We start from the raw sequence: 17,026 nt of genomic DNA on the forward strand, positions 1-17,026 counted from the left end.
AAAAAAAAAAAATTAAAACAGAAAAAGAAAACAGCATGGACTATGTGTTACTTGTTTAAATATCACTTCTCTTTAAACTTTTTTTTTAATTTTTAATTTTTGTGGGTACATAGTAGGTATATATATTTGTGGAGTACATGAAATGTTTTGATACAGGCATCCAATATAAAATAATCACATCATGGAAAATGGGGTATCCATCCCCTCAATCATTTATCCTTTGTGTTATAAACAATCCAGTTACACTCTTCCTGTTATTTAAAAAAGTACAGTTAAGTTATTATTGACTATAGTCACCATGTTGTGCTATCAAATAGTAGGTCGCATTAATTCTTTCTATTTTTTTTTTTGAACACCATTAACCATCTTCATCTTATCCCCAGCCTCCAACTATTCTTCTGAAGCCTCTGGTACCCATCCTTATACTCTCTGAATATCACTTCTTACTGTGATAAATTATGAGAAAATTAAAACTACTGTTTAGGAAAATTCCATACATCTCTAATCCCAAGGGATAAAATAACAAGAGAGAATCACTTACTTTTTCAATGTTGTGTTTACCTATAAGCATAATGCATAACAATTGCTTTATGAAATATTACAGATTAATATTTTGAGAATAGAATACACCGGAGACATTAATCAGGAGGACTCTTAATTACTAACATGATAATTTCCTCTGACTAGTAACAGAATTATATAGAAAGATGATTGTAACAATTAAGTGCCTGAGTGATGATTATTTTATAAATCACTTGTTTTACAATATAATGAGTGATGATGTTGAAATATAAAAAGGTGTGACTAAGTAAATATGTCATTCAGTAGTTACTGATAAAGCTTGGAAATAGCAGGACAGTACAAAAGGTTGACCTCAGTGATGTTTTAGATCTTTTATGCCTTATAATTTAATTGCTACATAGGCAGAGTAAATTAATATTTTGAAAAACTTTAGTAATATTACAGTGGCTACATTTTACACTTCATTGAATGCTTGTAAAGTTTGTAGATTTATTTTCTACATCAAAATAAATTTGATTTTTCTGGTACATTTTGTTCCTTTTAACATGATTGAGGTAGTTGGTCAATATTAGAGGGACTTCCTTGGTATTTTAAAATGTGTAGATGATGCCTATCTAAATAAATTACTATATTTTTTTCTTTAAGAGTCATTAATGATTATTCTATTTTATTTTGGTATGCTGCTAATTTTAGGATACAATGTTAAACAAAACTTACACATGTAAATTTTGAATAAGAAATCTGCTCTTCTGTGGGAGTGAATGTTGAATGGCTGAGTGGCTGCAACACTGGAAATATTCCTTCCAGCAAACTCCTTAGTTGAAAGTTTGTAAATATTCAGTTGAGTAAAGTGATCCTGTGACCTTGTTAATTCTCCTAAAATTTAACTGTTTATACTATAAGTAGAAAATCTTTACACTCAAGGAGATTTTTTTTTTTTTTTTTTTTTTTGAGACAGAGTCTCACTCTGTTGCCCAGGCTGGAGTGCAGTGGCACAATCTCACAACCAATATTGATATATTAATATTAACAAAAATTCATAGTTTACATCAAGGTTCACCCTTTGTGTTCCCAGTTTTGTGGGTTTTGGTAAATGCATAATGTCCACCATTATAGTATAATACAGAATGCTTTCATTGCTGTAAAAATCATCTGTGCTCCACCTCTTCATCCCTCCTTTCCACCCCCTAAACTTTTCGTAACCATTGATCTTTTTACTGTCTATAATTTTGCCTTTTCTAGAATGTCATATTGTTGGCTTTTTCAGACTGGCTTCTTTTACTTAGCAGTATGCACTTAAGGTTCCCTCGTATCTTTTTGTAGCTTGAGTTTATGGTTGTTTTAATTTGTCTTTCCTGAGGACTAATGATATTGAGCATCTTTTAATGTGCTTATTTATTATCTTTTTATATTACGTATTTATTCAAGTCTTTCACTAAACACTTTAAAACACATCATCATCTTATTGAGTTGTAACAGTTCTTTCCATATGCTGGATATAATTTATATATTTATGCTGTATAAAAATAGAAACTTTGCTATTAGGTATACATATATTTAGGGTATCTTCTATTGTTATTAAATAGTCGTCTTTATCTTTTATAGTACTCCTCTTCTTAAAGTTGCATGGTATATCTTTTTGTATCTTTTAATTTTCAACCTATTTGTGCCATTCCGTTTAATATAGATCATTTGTAGACAGCATATAGTTGGCTTATTTAAAAACATTTTGCATAAAAATCTCAGAAAAAAATTTAATTTTATTTTAGATACAGGGAGAATACATGCAGGTTTATTACATGGGTATATGGTGTGATGCTAAGATTTAGGTTATGGATTCCATCACTCAGGTAGTGAGCATAGTACCCAACAGGTAGTTTTTCCACCCACATTTATATATATATGAATGTTAAGGTGAAGGAAATAATCTTAAGACATGTGAGACAAAAGCACCAGGTAACCCATAGAGGAAAACTTATCAGATTAATAGCAGATTTCTCAGCAGAAACCCTACAAGGTAGAAGGGATTGGGGCCCTATCTTCAGCCTCCTAAAACAAAACAATTATCAGCCAAGAATTTCGTATCTAGTGAAACTAAGCATTATATATGAAAGAAAGATACAGTCTTTGTCAGACAAACAAAAGCTGAGAGAACTCGCCACTACCAAGCCACGACTATGAGAACTGCTAAAAGGAGCTCCGAATCTTGAAACAAATCCTGGAAACACATCAAAACAGAATCTTTTTAAAGCATAAATCACACAGGACCTATAAAACAAAAATACAAGTTAAAAAACAAAAACAAAAAACAAAAAAAACCAAAGTATGCAGGCAACAAGAGCATGATGAGTGCAATGGTACCTCACATTTCAATTCTAACATTGAATATAAATGGCCTAAATGTTCCACTTAAAAGATACAGAACCACGGAATAGAACTGAATAAAGAACCCAGATATAAACCCAAAAACTTACAACCCACTGGTCTTTGACAAAGCAAACAAAAACATAAAGTGGGGAAAGGACACCCTTTTCAACAAATGGTGCTGGGATAATTGGCTAGCCACATGTAGGAGAATAAAACTGAATCCTCATCTCTTACTTTATCCAAAAACCAACCAAGATGGATTAAGGACTTCATCTAAGACCTGAAACTATAAAAATTCTAGAAGATAACTTTGGAAAACCCCTTGTAGACATTGGCTTAGGCAGGATTTCATGACCAAGAACCCAAAAGCAAATGCAATGAAAACAAAGGTAAATAGCTGGGACTTAATTAAACTAAAGAGCTTTTGCATGTTATAAGGAACAGTCAGCAGAGTAAACAGACAGCTCACAGAGTGGGAGAAATCTTCACAATCTATGTATCTGACAAAGGGCTAATATCCACTATACCCTGATGACAAGGTGCCTAGGTGTTGATCTTTTCGCAATTAATTTCCCAGGTGTTCTTTGTGCTTCTTATATTTGGATGTCTAGGCCTCTAGCAAAGCCAGGGAAGTTTTTCTTGATTATTCCCCCAAATATGTTTTCCAAATGTTTTTTGAAGTCACGGTTCCTTGGATGTCAAACTAATTAGAAACGTTTTTCAGTTTCAGTCTATATAGATGAAACACATATGTACATATCTTTATTTATATCTGCATCTATATCTAAATCTGTACCCTTATATTGTCTTTATATACTATAGTAGTAAGATTGTTTCTATATTCTAATCCTGATGTTTTGTCAGGCATCATGCCCTAGTTGTACATAATACATCTAGGATTTCTATGCTAGAGTACAGGGTGGAAATATAGAGTTATTCTGTGGCATCAAGGTAAAAGTTTCCAGAGAGGAGATACTCTTAACTTTTTAAAAGGATGGCAGTGGAGAAACTTTCTTTGTAATATTACCCTTATAGTAACTTGGTGCTTACTATCTTAACCAAGTTACTAAGTGTACGTTGGAGATATTGGGACAAACTAGCCTCCTTCTAATATGATACAATGAAAAAGGACACAGTATCACTTTAGTGTCATTCTTGCCAAAATCTTATGCATCTAGTCATGAGGAAACATCAGACAAATCCAAATAGAGAGACATTTAATAACTGTGTGTACTCTTCAAAAATGTCAAGGTCACTAAACAACAAAGAAAGGAGAAATAAATAGTTGGTGTGACAGCTAAAAGCAGTGTGTGATTCTGGACTGGATCCTGGATTGTGAAAAATGATCGCTATAAATGACATTACTGTGATAATTTGTAAAAGTTGAGTATAAACCGTGCATTAGATAATATCATCATGTTAATAGTACATTTTCTCAGTTTGATAACTGCGCTGTGGTTATTAAAAACAGTGTTCTTGTTCTAGGGAAATATATATTGAAGTTTTTAGGGCTAAAGAGGCATGACACTTCTAATTTACAAATGATTGAGGAAGTAATATACATGTATTTATATAGATATATGTAGAGGTAGATAAAGACATAAAATGACAAAGCATAGGGCAAAGTATAAACAATTGGTGAATCTGGGTAAAGGGTATATGGGAGTTCCTTGTGCTATTATTGCAACTTTCCTGTAAGTTTAATATTATGCCTAGGCAAAAACTTATAACAAGAAGAATATAATTTAGACAAATATCTTTTGTTGTAACAACAGAGATCTATCAAGCTACCTAAAATAAAAAGAGACACAAAAATCCTTTCGAGTTCAACTAATGCTAGTGTCACTGAGACCATTGGAGCCTGAGTTTGCTTCCTTCATATTTCAGATGCTGTGTGGTTTCTAATCTTTGCTTTATTTGTGTCTTTGCTCTACTTTTTTCTATATACTGAGTTCATCTGCTTTCTCTTGGTTGCTACACTTCAAAACTTGCGTTTGTTCCCCAAAATAGCTAACTTGATGTGTTAGTTTAGATTCTTGAGAGAGAATCTGAATGATTGTTTGCTAGCTAATGGGTTGCTTAAGCATGTGTCAGGTATTTATTCCTAACTTGGTCAATATTTATTGACCAAGTTAGGAATAAAGGTGGGGCCAGTTAGAGGTGTTGAGTTGGGATTATGGTAGCACACTCACATGGTATTTCGGGCTTATCCTCAGAAGCTGAGGGTGTGACATGTTCTCTAGAAGGTGTTATGGAAAGATCTGGTAATGAGTCATGTCTCCTAGACCTGGCCAGCTTTGTCATATTGTTTTTTGGGTTTAGTTCCCTTTTAGTAGACCCCAAAAATGCTTCTGTGAAGGATCTTTGCATGGAATCAGATAATCCAGCCTCCTTTCTGCAAAAATGAAGAGGTTAATTCGAGTATTTTTAAATGAGCACATAGATGTGATCAAAGAAAAAAAATGGTTGGAAGAGACTTACTGAAATGAAAAATAATAAAGAGTAAAATACTGTGTGGATTTAAATGTAAAAGGAAATATCACTTTAAAATGCCTTTTTCTTTTGTGCAGGAGAGAGTGGGAGAGAGTAGTGAATCTGTACTTAGTATTGTCAGTTTTGCTTACCAGGTGAAATTTATTTTAAAGACCTTTAACTAGTTCGCAAGTAATTGGAGAACTGTAATAAACATGTTGGTATATGTAATGTGATTGCTAGAATCTGTGACTACAAGGTCAAAGTGGAAAATGATAACTGTCTTTTTATAGGAAATTATTTTAATTTAATTGTGTATTTTTTGTTAAAGGGAAAAGTAAACTAATAACGCTTTTGAAATATTTTTCTTGAAGTTGGACATGAAAACAAAAATGATGGAAGCTAAATTTCATGAAGAAAAGCTTAGACTACAACAGAAACATGATGCTGATGTTCAGAAGGTAGGATAGATATCTCTTGTTCTTTTAGTTATATTGAACATTAAAAATATTATAGTTCTTATAATGATCCGTCCAGTTATCCATCCATCCATCCATCCATCCATCCACTTAGTTATGTACTTTATGACATTCTGTTACAAATGGATTATGCTAAAGTAATATCTCAACAAAAGTTGATTTTTAAACTTTATTAGTCAAACAAATGTGTTTATTTAAAACCTTATGTTTACATTACCTTTTAGTTCTTTAACTATTGCATTTAGGCTGACCTTCTTATAGTCTTTTATCTGTATTCTGTCATTAACTTTCATGAAAGTTGAAATAAGGCATCAATGGTAAATACTAGAATTTGTTTTATTCTAATATTCTTTCAGTTTTCTGTTAATTAAATTTCCTTTTTAATTTAAAAAAGAACTCTTGGACTTACTTCTGTATAGACTGCATGCATTTTAATGCTGGCACTGACAATAAAGGCTTATTTTTAAGTAGCTCATTGGGATTGATGCTTTCTAATCTTTCAGGCTGTATTTTCAAATAAAATTTATTTTTTTTTCTTGGCTGGCACAGCGAAAATCATTAATTATGGTTATCCTACATGGAATTTGGATTGTTACTATATTTTAGTAGTGATTAAAACATTTAGTGATAATAATGTATGTATGTGTTTCTTTGAAATACATGAAGATTAATCCAAATGGAAACTTTACATTTATTGTTTCAAAGCTAAGCCTATGATTCTTCTTCCTAAAGCTGAGTACTAGAGACAGAGGCAGGTAGTTGCAGTAGTTAAGCATCATGTATCCAAGCTTTCTTAAAAGCTTAATATATATATTAATATTTCATCAAATACATATTTGGCTCATCCTTCACAGCAATAAGGAAGAAACCACTGATTAGATATTAGAAAGAGAAAAAAGCCTGAATTCTCTTTTTTCAATTTCCTCTCACTCATTCAGGTATTGCAGGCAAATATTTTTTTTTTTGCTCTTACTAGAGTTTTACTTTGGTCTATTTTGTTTAGATAATAGTTCTCTATCATAAGTATGTTAGAGAGTCAGGAATATAATTTCAATATAACATGTCCAATTGAAATAGAATCTTTTGATGTATAAGATAGGAAAAATTATGGTGATGGAATTTGAAATAGGCTTCTTGGTATGTCTGTTGCAAAGATTTAGTCTAAGTAACATATTTAATAAAAATTATTTCCAGAAATTTCTTTTTAAAATCCTGAAATTTATTTGCAGAAGACAGTGAAAGTAGTTTGAAGTGCCAGGTAAAATATAAATAAAATCCTTGACTTTATGCTAGATTTGAAAAGTATATTCATCCATTTATTGCTTGTCTGGCATTTTCTAAGCATCAGGAATTGGTGAGGCATAAAATGTAGAGTGTTTTACCTGTTAGCATACATTCTTTTTCTTTTTTGCTTCTTTATGGATATTAGGTCAAACTTGCTCCATTTCTTATGTGACTAAAACAAGGAAAGGTAAAGTAAAGACTAGTAATGAAAACACTAAGAAAAATTTGGCTAGACACTGGCGAGTAACTTTCTTTCCTTATCCAGGGATGGGGTCTTGCTATGTTGCCCAAGCTGGAGGAGGACAGTGGCTATTCACAGGCATGATCATGGCTCACTTCAGCCTTGAATTATTGGGCTCAAGCGATCCTTAAGCCTCCAGAGTAGCTGACTACAGGCATGTGCTACTATGCCTGGTTCTTTTTTTTTTTTTTTTTTTTTTTTTTTTTTTTGGGTTAAGCTGACTTTTGGGTGTATGGGAAATATACCCAAACCATAAGAAAAGTAGATATTCCTTTTTCCCCTTGATTAGTGTTTTCTTTTACTTGCTCTCTTTCTTACATTTTGGTTATTTCTGTAGTCTTTGTGAGAATAGATGTATTTTGAAGAATAAGATCACAATTTAATTTTATTAAATGATTATATTTGGCTGGACGTGGTGCCTCACACCTGTAATCCCAGCACTTTGGGAGGCCAAGATGGGCGGATCATGAGGTCAAGAGATGGAGACCATCCTGGCCAACATGGTGAAACCTTGTCTCTACTAAAAACACAAATATTAGTTGGGCGTGGTGGCATGTGCCTGTAATCCCAGCTACTTGGGAGGCTAAGGCAGAAGAATCACTTGAACCCGGGAGGTGAAGTTTGCAGTGAGCTGAGATCGTGCCACTGCACTCTAGCCTGGTGACAGAGCAAGACTTTGTCTCCAAAAAAATTAAAAAGATTATATTTTAAACTTCTGATATAACATAAATTAACAGTAGGTGTTAATGCAATTTTTGACATACTTTGAGCTGATTTTTCTGATTCACAATATCAGAGCTAGATATGAAGGAGGCCGATTACATGTCATCTCCTCGTGTATCTGGGAATTGTTGTTACTCTGCACTCAGAGGATAGAAGGGCACTTGTTGGGGGATCCAGTGACATGCTCAGATGAAGAATGTTCTATCCCAGTGCAATGTGATGAATTATACTATCCCAACATGGCGAGGTTCTGATGGCTTCTTTCTGCCACTCTACGACAGTTTAATTTCTGAATTGTATTTTAGGGAATCACCTAAATTATTATTTATATACTCTCCTTAAAATATTGTTATATGAAAATCCGAAACAGATAACATATTTCTTTCAGATAATCAATTATTTTTATATATTTAATAATTTTCTTAATGCACTATGATATAATTTTTACAGTTTTGGGGAAACAATTTATGAGATTAGCTGAGATAGACTTACAAAAATATTGTGCTCATTGAAAAGTTATATGATTGGTACTTTACGGTTTCTATTAATGTATGCCTGCTAATTCATCATTCACTTATTATCCGCTGGAATTTGCTAGCAGATGAACAACAGTAGATACCATAAGTATAAGAAAAATATGTGAAGAGAACATTAGATACATAAAATTTCACCCATTTTTACACTAATCTGAAAAAAAGAATCCCTAATTCCTTTTCAGGACAAAGCACTTCTACCTAATTTATAAAACACTGGCGTTTGAGAATCAATTTAGAAAGTCACTTAAATCACTACAATTCCAATTTGCGGCAATGTTCACTAGTCAAAAGGAGGAAAATCTCAAGATTCTAGACAACTTGGAAACTTCCAAGTGTGGCAGATCATATAGATTCTATCTCTTAGCTGCTGCAAGAGCAAAATGTGAACTTCTGACTAGGCTAGAATTATTAACATGGATATGGACAAAAACACATCTAACTGAAGCAGCAGAAAGTAAAACCGTGGATAAGAGGTACTACTTTATGTGTATATATACATAAAGTTCACAGTGTAGTCATATTTGTTGCAATCAATCACTTTTTCTATTTATGTATTGAAATTAAATATGTCAGGATTTTTTAAGTGTCCTATACATAAAGTAATACAATATACCAAAACATTTTAAATTTATTTGCAGATTTTAGAAAGAAAGAATAATGAAATAGAAGAATTGAAAACTTTATACAGGAGTAAGCAACATGAAACTGAAGAGACTATTAGAAAGCTTGAAAAGAAAGGTGATGTTGTGTTACATATATCCTTAATAATGTTTCCATTTTATTACTATTGATGTGGAGAATAAAATTTGATTTCTGACCTTTTATAGTGTGAGATGGGAATGTTTATGTGGGCTGTCATCAATGGATAAATTTATGTAGGCTTCCATATGAATGGGCAAAAACTGTGTGTGTGTGTGTGTGTGTGTGTGTGTGTGTGTAGTGACAGTGATGAGGTAGTAGTGGTGGTTGGTTTAGTTACAGAGTTGGAGCAGTATGGTTGCTTTCACTACCTCTTCTTAACTCTATCCTCATTGAGATAGAGCTGCCATAGGGAATTGAGGGCAGTCATGGAATTAGGACTTACTGGCTTTCTTTATGAAGAAGTCAAAGAAAATTATTCTTTCTCTAGTAAAATTCATTCCATTAGGTATCTACTTTCATGTCTGATAATGTATGCTGGTGTTGTTATTGACAGAAAAAATTAAAAAGTTTTTCCTAATTACACTTTTATTAAGAAGGCAAAGAAAGCATGTAATCAAGTACTAAGTTGGCTATGGACAGATGGAAAGTCTGGCATGAGGAGGTAACTGCTTGAGCGAACTCTGACCCTGGTTGACTGTGATTAGGGGTCAAAACATCTACATCAATAGGTGGTCATCAGAGAGAGTATTGAAAATATTGTTTCAAGAAAGGAACTTTTGTAAAATTTTGTGAAGTTTTAAATTCTTGGTTAGGTGGAGAGAAGAGTTGCAGTATTGGGACGGGAATCTGAAATTGGTAAATTGTACGAAGGATGTTTCTCAACTACTTAGCTAGAGTGGATATCCCATGCATTAAGAGATAGATTTTAAAATATTAAGACAGTTGGCTCAGGGCTAGATTCAGCATGACCTTGAATTTTAGATTTAGAAGCTTGAACTTTGTGCTGTAGATGCTGGATGTAAAGAGCCAGGGAAGGGTTTTGAGACGTGAGTTTTAGGACCTCATGTTTTGGGAGGAGTAGCCTGGTAATGGAGGGTGTGTTGAACAGACTAGTCTGTTAGGCAGAGGCAGAATGGAGTGAGGGAGAGAGCATTCTACTTACTAGAAAACATAGGCTCTAATCCCAGCTCTGTTATCAGTGTCTGATATATGACAGCAAGTCATCTCTGGGCCTTGGTTTACTCATTATAAAATCGTGAGGTTGGAATAAATAATATGTAAAGTCCCTGCCAACTCAAAGATGTTACGCTTCTGTGCTGCTGTAATTTTGCATGTTAAGGTGAGAAGGATCCAGAATATCTGAATGATGGCACTGGGAATAGTTAGAATGGAACTGAAGAATAAATTTTGAAGGGTGAATTATGATTTAGTGAATGAGAAGATCTAGGCAATGAATAAGAGAAAAGGAGAAGGGAAGGTTTTCATTTAGGAGTTTTTCTATAGGACTTACTGCCTCTCCCCCAGATCACCAAACCTGAGTGTATCTGAGTGAATGATAATGCCCTTAACTTAGGATAGCAATTACGTAGAGAAGTTAACCAATGAAATAAATATTTTTTGATTCATTTCCACCCTTAAATGTTGGTAAACACAATTGTAAATTAGTTTAGGTTCTTTCTCCAAATATTATCAGTGGCTAGAAAAATATTTTATTTCCAGGTTTTCTTCTTTACCCTGATTCAAAACAGGCAATTCAAACATGCCTAAGGTTTAAAAATGACTAGGTTTTAAAAATAACGTTTCTAAAGGCATTTTCAATTGCAACCAGGTGTTAGTTTAATTTTGGAAGTGTAAAGTAAAATATATTGTAGATGGTGAAGACTCACATTAGGTTAACTTGGATTCATCTCCTCTCCTTATTTGTTGTGCAGTTGATATATAAGAATGAAGACAATTTTTAGGGAAATGTTTACAAAAATTTTGCCATCTCGAAGTAAATGAATAAAAACACTTTTAGTAAACTATGATAATATTATATTCAATTAAAAATGGAGCTGACTTCATTTTACTATCCAGAAGACATGAGTATATTAAAGTTTTACTTAAATCAGTGACTGTTTAAATAATTTTAGTAAAGAAGATGGAAACATAAATGATTTATAAGACAAATATTTTATATAATTTAAAATGGATTTCATGTTAGTAACATAAACCTCGAAAACGATTTAAAAGTATCTAGCAGCAATAATGTATTGAAATTAGGGGTTCTTTATTTATTCATTCAGTATGTGTCTTTTTGAGCACTTGCATATGTGGCACTATTATGCCCTTTGGATAAAAAGTTGAAATCTCTTTCTCCTCTGTGAATGTAGTCTCATTAAAGAGGAAACAGGCAAGTGAATCATTATAATGTTAATAAGTGATTTAACTGAGAAATACTTGAGGTTTCATGGGAATAAAGAGGAATTTCTTTCTGTTCCTTCAAGGGGAGCAATTTGGTTGGTAACTGCTTCATAAAGAAGGTATGATTTTTGAGTTGAGATTCTAAGGATAAGTAGGAGTTTTTTTTTTTTTTTTTAATTTATTTATTATACTTTAAGTTCTGGGGTACATGTGCAGATCGTGCAGGTTTGTTACATAGGTATACATGTGCCATAGTGGTGGTTTGCTGCATCAATCGACCTGTCATCTACATTAGCTATTTCTCCTAATGCTGTCCTTCCCTGATCCCCCAGCTGTTCCTCCCCTAGCCCCCATGCTATTCCTCCACTAGTCCCCCATCCCCCAGGTCCTGGTGTGTGATGTTCCCCTCCCTCTGTCCCTGTGTGTTCTCATTGTTCAACACCCACTTATGAGTGAGAACATGCAGTGTTTGGTTTTCTGTTCTTGTGTCATTTTGCTGAGAATGATGGTTTCCCGTTTCATCCATGTCCCTGCAAAGGACATATAATTCATCCTTTTTTATGTCTGCATAGTATTCCATGGTGTATATGGAGTTTTTCAATAAGGGAGGGAAAAGTATTCTAGGTAGATGGATGATCATATTTAGGCAGTGATATAAGAAAGAATATGAACTCAGGAATCTGCAGATAGGCCGGTGTGTTTATAATACTGGTTTAAAACATGCAAATGGGAAGAGTTATGATCAGAATCACGAGGAACTGTTGTCCATATCAGTGGCTTTGACTTTTATTATCTTTTAGATGAGGAGAGCTGTAGAATGTTTGTAAGCCTGGGAGTAACTACCAGATTTGCACCAGTGAAAGCCCTCTTTATTTATTTAAATTTTTAAAATTTCAATAGCTTTGAGGGTACAAGTGGTTTTTGGTTACATGGATTAATTGTACTGTGGTGAAGCCTGAGACTTTAGTGTGCCCATCACCCGAGTAGTGTACATAGTATCCAATATGTAGTTTTATCCCACACCCCCTTTTCTACCTCCTGCTTCTGAACCCTGAACCTCCAAAGTCCATTATACCATTCTGTATGCCTTTGCATACCCATAGCTCAGCTCCCACTTAAAAGTGAAAACACACGGTATTTGTTTTCCACTCTTGAGTTACTTCACTTGGAATAATGATGAAAGGTTTCCTCAAAGCAACAGAGGACTCTTTGGAGGGGAATGATGCTTGAGGCCAATACACTGTTAAAATTGTCTAGGGACCCAGTAATGATGAATTTAAGTAAGGCTGTCTGTGGTGGTAGAAATTGAGAAAAAGAGCAAGGAATAAAAGATATTTTAGAAGAAAGCATTGAGAAGATTTGGCGAAAAATTGAATTATCTGTTAACTGAATTTTAAATCATTTAACTCTGTGTATCTAGAATTGGTTTAACTATGTTTTCATCATTTTTGACAGTTCAGACACTGATACGTGACTGTCAAGTTATCAGAGAGACTAAAGAAGACCAGATTACAGAGCTAAAAAAGATATGTGAACAAAGTACAGAATCTCTAAATAATGACTGGGAAAAAAAGGTAAGCTGCATAAAACAGTAATGGAAAATATAAAAGTTTATGCTTCCAAGTAACATATTTAATTATAAAAATAATAGATGTCACAAAATATACAGAAAAGTATAAAATAACTAAAATTCTAGGCTTTTTAGAAATAGCTACTGTTCATGTTTTGGTATATTTTCTTCTGGAGGCTTATGGTCTATAAACTAGTTTTTATTGAGAAAACATTATTTTGACTAGTTCTTGAATTAATGTTCTGGATTTCTTGTCATGGCCAATGGATTTTAAGAAAAATTAGTTAAATGGCACTAAAACAATTTTTGGAAATTAAGCCATTTTAACTTTGTATTTGGGCCACTGGAGCATTTGTTTCTTGAAATTTTAGATAATATAATATGAACTAGAATTTATTGTATAAACTTATTTTATTTTTAATTGAAATGTAATAATTTTATATATTTTTAGGGTACAGTGTTATATTTCAATGCATAGATACATTACATACTGATAAAGTCGGAGTAATTAGCATTTCTATCACCTCAAACATTTATCAGTTCTTTTTGGTGAGGACATTCAAATTCCTGTCTTCTAACTTTTTGAACTATAAAATACATTATTATTAACTATAATCACTTTACAGTACACTAGAAAACCATAATTTATTTCTCCTGTATTACCGTATTAGTCCATTTCAAATTGTTATAAAGAGCTGCCAGAGACTGGGTAATTTATAAAGGAAAGAGTTTTAATTGACTCACAGTTCAGCATGGCTGGGGAGGCCCCAGGAAACCTTAGTAGAAGGTGAAGGGGAAGCAAGCCACTTTCTTCACAAGGGAGCAAGAAGAAGAATGAACACAGGAGGAACTATCACACACTTATAAAACAATCAGATCTCATGAGAGCTCACTCAGAATCATGAGAACAGCATGGGGGAACCCACCCCAGGATTCAGTTACTTCCACCGGTCTCTCTTTGACACATAGGGATTATGGGGATTACAATTCAAACTCTATCAATAACTGTAACATTGTACCTGCTCTTTAACGTCTATCTGCCTTCCTCCCTCTCCTCCTCTGCCTCTTCTAATCTCTATCTGTTCCCTACTTCTATGAGCTCAATTTTTAAAATTCCATGAGTGTGACTATGTATTTGTATTTTTGTTCCCAGTTCATTCCACTTAACACAGTATCCTTCTGAGATCATCTATGTTGTTGCAAATGGCAGGATTTCATTCTTTGTTATGGCTGAATAGTATTCTTGTGTGTGTGTGTGTGTGTGTGTGTGTGTGTGTGTGTGTGACATTTTCTTCATTCATCCCTTGATGGACACTTATGTTGATTCCATATCTTGACTATTGTGAATAGTGCTGCAGTAAACATGGGAATACAGATATCTCTGACATATTGATTTTATTTTATTTGGATTTATATCTAGTAGGGGGTTTGGTGGATCATATGGTAGTTCTATTTTTAATTTTTTGAGGAACCACACAGTTTTCCATAATGGCTGTACTAATTTGTATTCCCCTCTAACAGTATATTAGCGTTCTCTTTTTCTCTTCATCCTCACCAACACTTGCTGTCTTTTGACTTTTTTTTTCCCCATTTATTTTATTGCATTTTAGGTTTTGGGGTACATGTGAAGAACATGCAAAATTGTTATGCATAGGTACACACGTGGCAGTGTGACTTGCTGCCTTCCTCCCCATCACCTACATCTGGCATTTCTCCCCTTGCTATCTCTCCCCAGCTCCCTACCCCCCACCATCCCTCCCCTGTTTCCCCCCAACTGACCCCAGTGTGTAGTGCTCCCCTCCCTGTGTCCATGTCTTTTGACTTTTTAATAATAATAATTCTAACTACAGTGAGATGATATCTCATTGTAAGTTTGATTTGCCTTTCCCTAATGATTAGTGAGGTTTAGCATTTTTTGTATACCTTTTGGCCATTTCTATGTCTTCTTTTGAGGAATGTCTGTTTAGATCCTTGACCTGAAGAAGTCATTAGGTTATTTTTTAATCATCAGAATATTTGATTTTTGCTATTGAGTTGTTTGAGTGTCTTACATATTTTGGATATAAACCCCATATCAGATGTATAGTTTCAAATATATTTTCCCACTCTGTACGTTGCCTTTTTGCTCTGTTGATTTTTTTTTTTTCTGTGCAGAAGCTTTTTAGTTTGATGTAATCCCATTTGTCTTTGACTTCCTGGGCTCAGGTGATCCTCCTGCCTCAGTCTCCTGAGTAGCTTGGACTGCAGGTGTGCATTGCCATATCTGGTTAATTTAAAACATTCTTTTTTTAAAGAGATGGGATCTCACTGTGTTGCCCAGGCTCGTCTTGAACTCCTGACCTCAAGTGATCCTCCCGCCTCAGCCTGCCAATAGTGCTGAGACTATAGGCATCAGGCACCATGCCAGGCTCATTCTTCTTATTCAGGCTCTTTTTTGGTTCCATATGAATCATAGAATTATTTTATCTAATTCTGTAAAAAATGACATTGGTAATTTGATAAGATACTGTTGAATCTATAGATTGCTTTGGTCAGTAGAGCCATTTTAATGATATTAATTCTTCCAATCCATGAGCATGGAATGTTTTTCGATCTTTGTGTGTATGTGTGTCATCTCTGATTTCTTTCAACAGTGTTTTGTAGTTCTCCTCGTAAAGATATTTCACTTCCTTGAAGGTTAGATGTCTTCTTAGGCATTTTATTTTTTTTGTGTGGCTATTTTAAATTGGATTGCATTCTGGATTTGGTTCTCAGCTTGAATGTTATTGGTGTATAGAAATTTGTATATTAATTTTGTGTTCTGAAACTTTACTGAAGTCGTTTATCAGGTTTAGGAGCCTTTTTTCAGAGTATTTAGGATTTTCTTGCTATAAAATCATATTGTCAGCAAAGAGATAATTTGACTTCTTTTCTATTTGAATGCTTTTTATTTCTTTCTCTTTCATAATTGCTTTGGCTAGGACTTCAGGTACTACATTGAACAATGCAGACAGTGAGACAATATTCCTAATTAGTAGCAATATTATAACGTTTCTGTTTTCTTATTTCAGACTAATGCTAATGTTGTTACTTGTATTATCTGTCTGGTTTGCTTACCATTTCTACCTGAGGCAGATAGTTCCTTTTACTATTTGTTCATCCATTAACATTTTCAATTCAGGAAGCTAAAAAAAAATTAAATGTTTCTTGATCCTACTTTTTATATGATATCTTTACCTTGAATGTTTATGTTTTTTTTTTTTAATATCTTTTGGTGTTCAGGTCACCATATATGTAAATAGAGGAATATATGAAACATTTTTTTCCCTAAATTACAAAATAGTCAATTTCATAGTAGTAAGAGAGTTAATTCTTAATTTCCTGATGTAGCTTCACAATGCTGTAGCAGAAATGGAACAGGAAAAGTTTGATCTTCAAAAGCGACACACTGAAAACATTCAAGAATTGCTTGAGGATACAAATGTGCGCCTGAATAAAATGGAGAGTGAATACATGGCACAAACACAGTCCACAGTGAGTCTATACACCTTTTCTTGACATTTTAGAACCTGTCTTCTTAATGTCCATGTCCTCATGCTTCCCTGATGTGCACAGTATAGAAAGAAGTGTGTTATAGAATTAAAAATAAGACTTCACCTTCCTACTCCATACAGATTTATGTGTGGCAATGGACAGACCCTTGAAGTTTGTGAGGGATTTGACTCTAGAGTGTTTGATGCTGCTTTTTATTTATTATTTTTTCACCCTCAGAAGCCTTGATAAGTCTTTCTTCTTCTTTTTTTTTTTT

At 33.7% G+C, this 17,026-nt stretch overlaps 1 protein-coding gene across 8 annotated transcripts in view; it reads left to right on the plus strand.

The window, feature by feature from the left end:
- The window catches only part of CEP112 (centrosomal protein 112), a 646,693-nt gene that overhangs the window by 110,080 nt on the left and 519,587 nt on the right, over positions 1-17,026 (plus strand). For all 8 annotated transcript variants that reach the window (XR_005195271.1, XR_005195272.1, XM_017497316.2 and 5 more), the window contains 4 exons: positions 5,736-5,822; positions 9,263-9,362; positions 13,125-13,243; positions 16,609-16,752. Coding sequence is in view for 6 of the 8 variants with exons in the window: in XM_017497316.2 (XP_017352805.1) it covers positions 5,736-5,822; positions 9,263-9,362; positions 13,125-13,243; positions 16,609-16,752 (450 nt within the window). In the remaining 2 variants the exon portion in view is untranslated. The remainder of the gene's footprint in view (positions 1-5,735; positions 5,823-9,262; positions 9,363-13,124; positions 13,244-16,608; positions 16,753-17,026) is intronic.

The sequence above is a fragment of the Cebus imitator genome, unplaced genomic scaffold (assembly GCF_001604975.1).
Source record: "Cebus imitator isolate Cc_AM_T3 unplaced genomic scaffold, Cebus_imitator-1.0 Scaffold229, whole genome shotgun sequence".
Lineage (NCBI taxonomy): Eukaryota > Metazoa > Chordata > Mammalia > Primates > Cebidae > Cebus > Cebus imitator.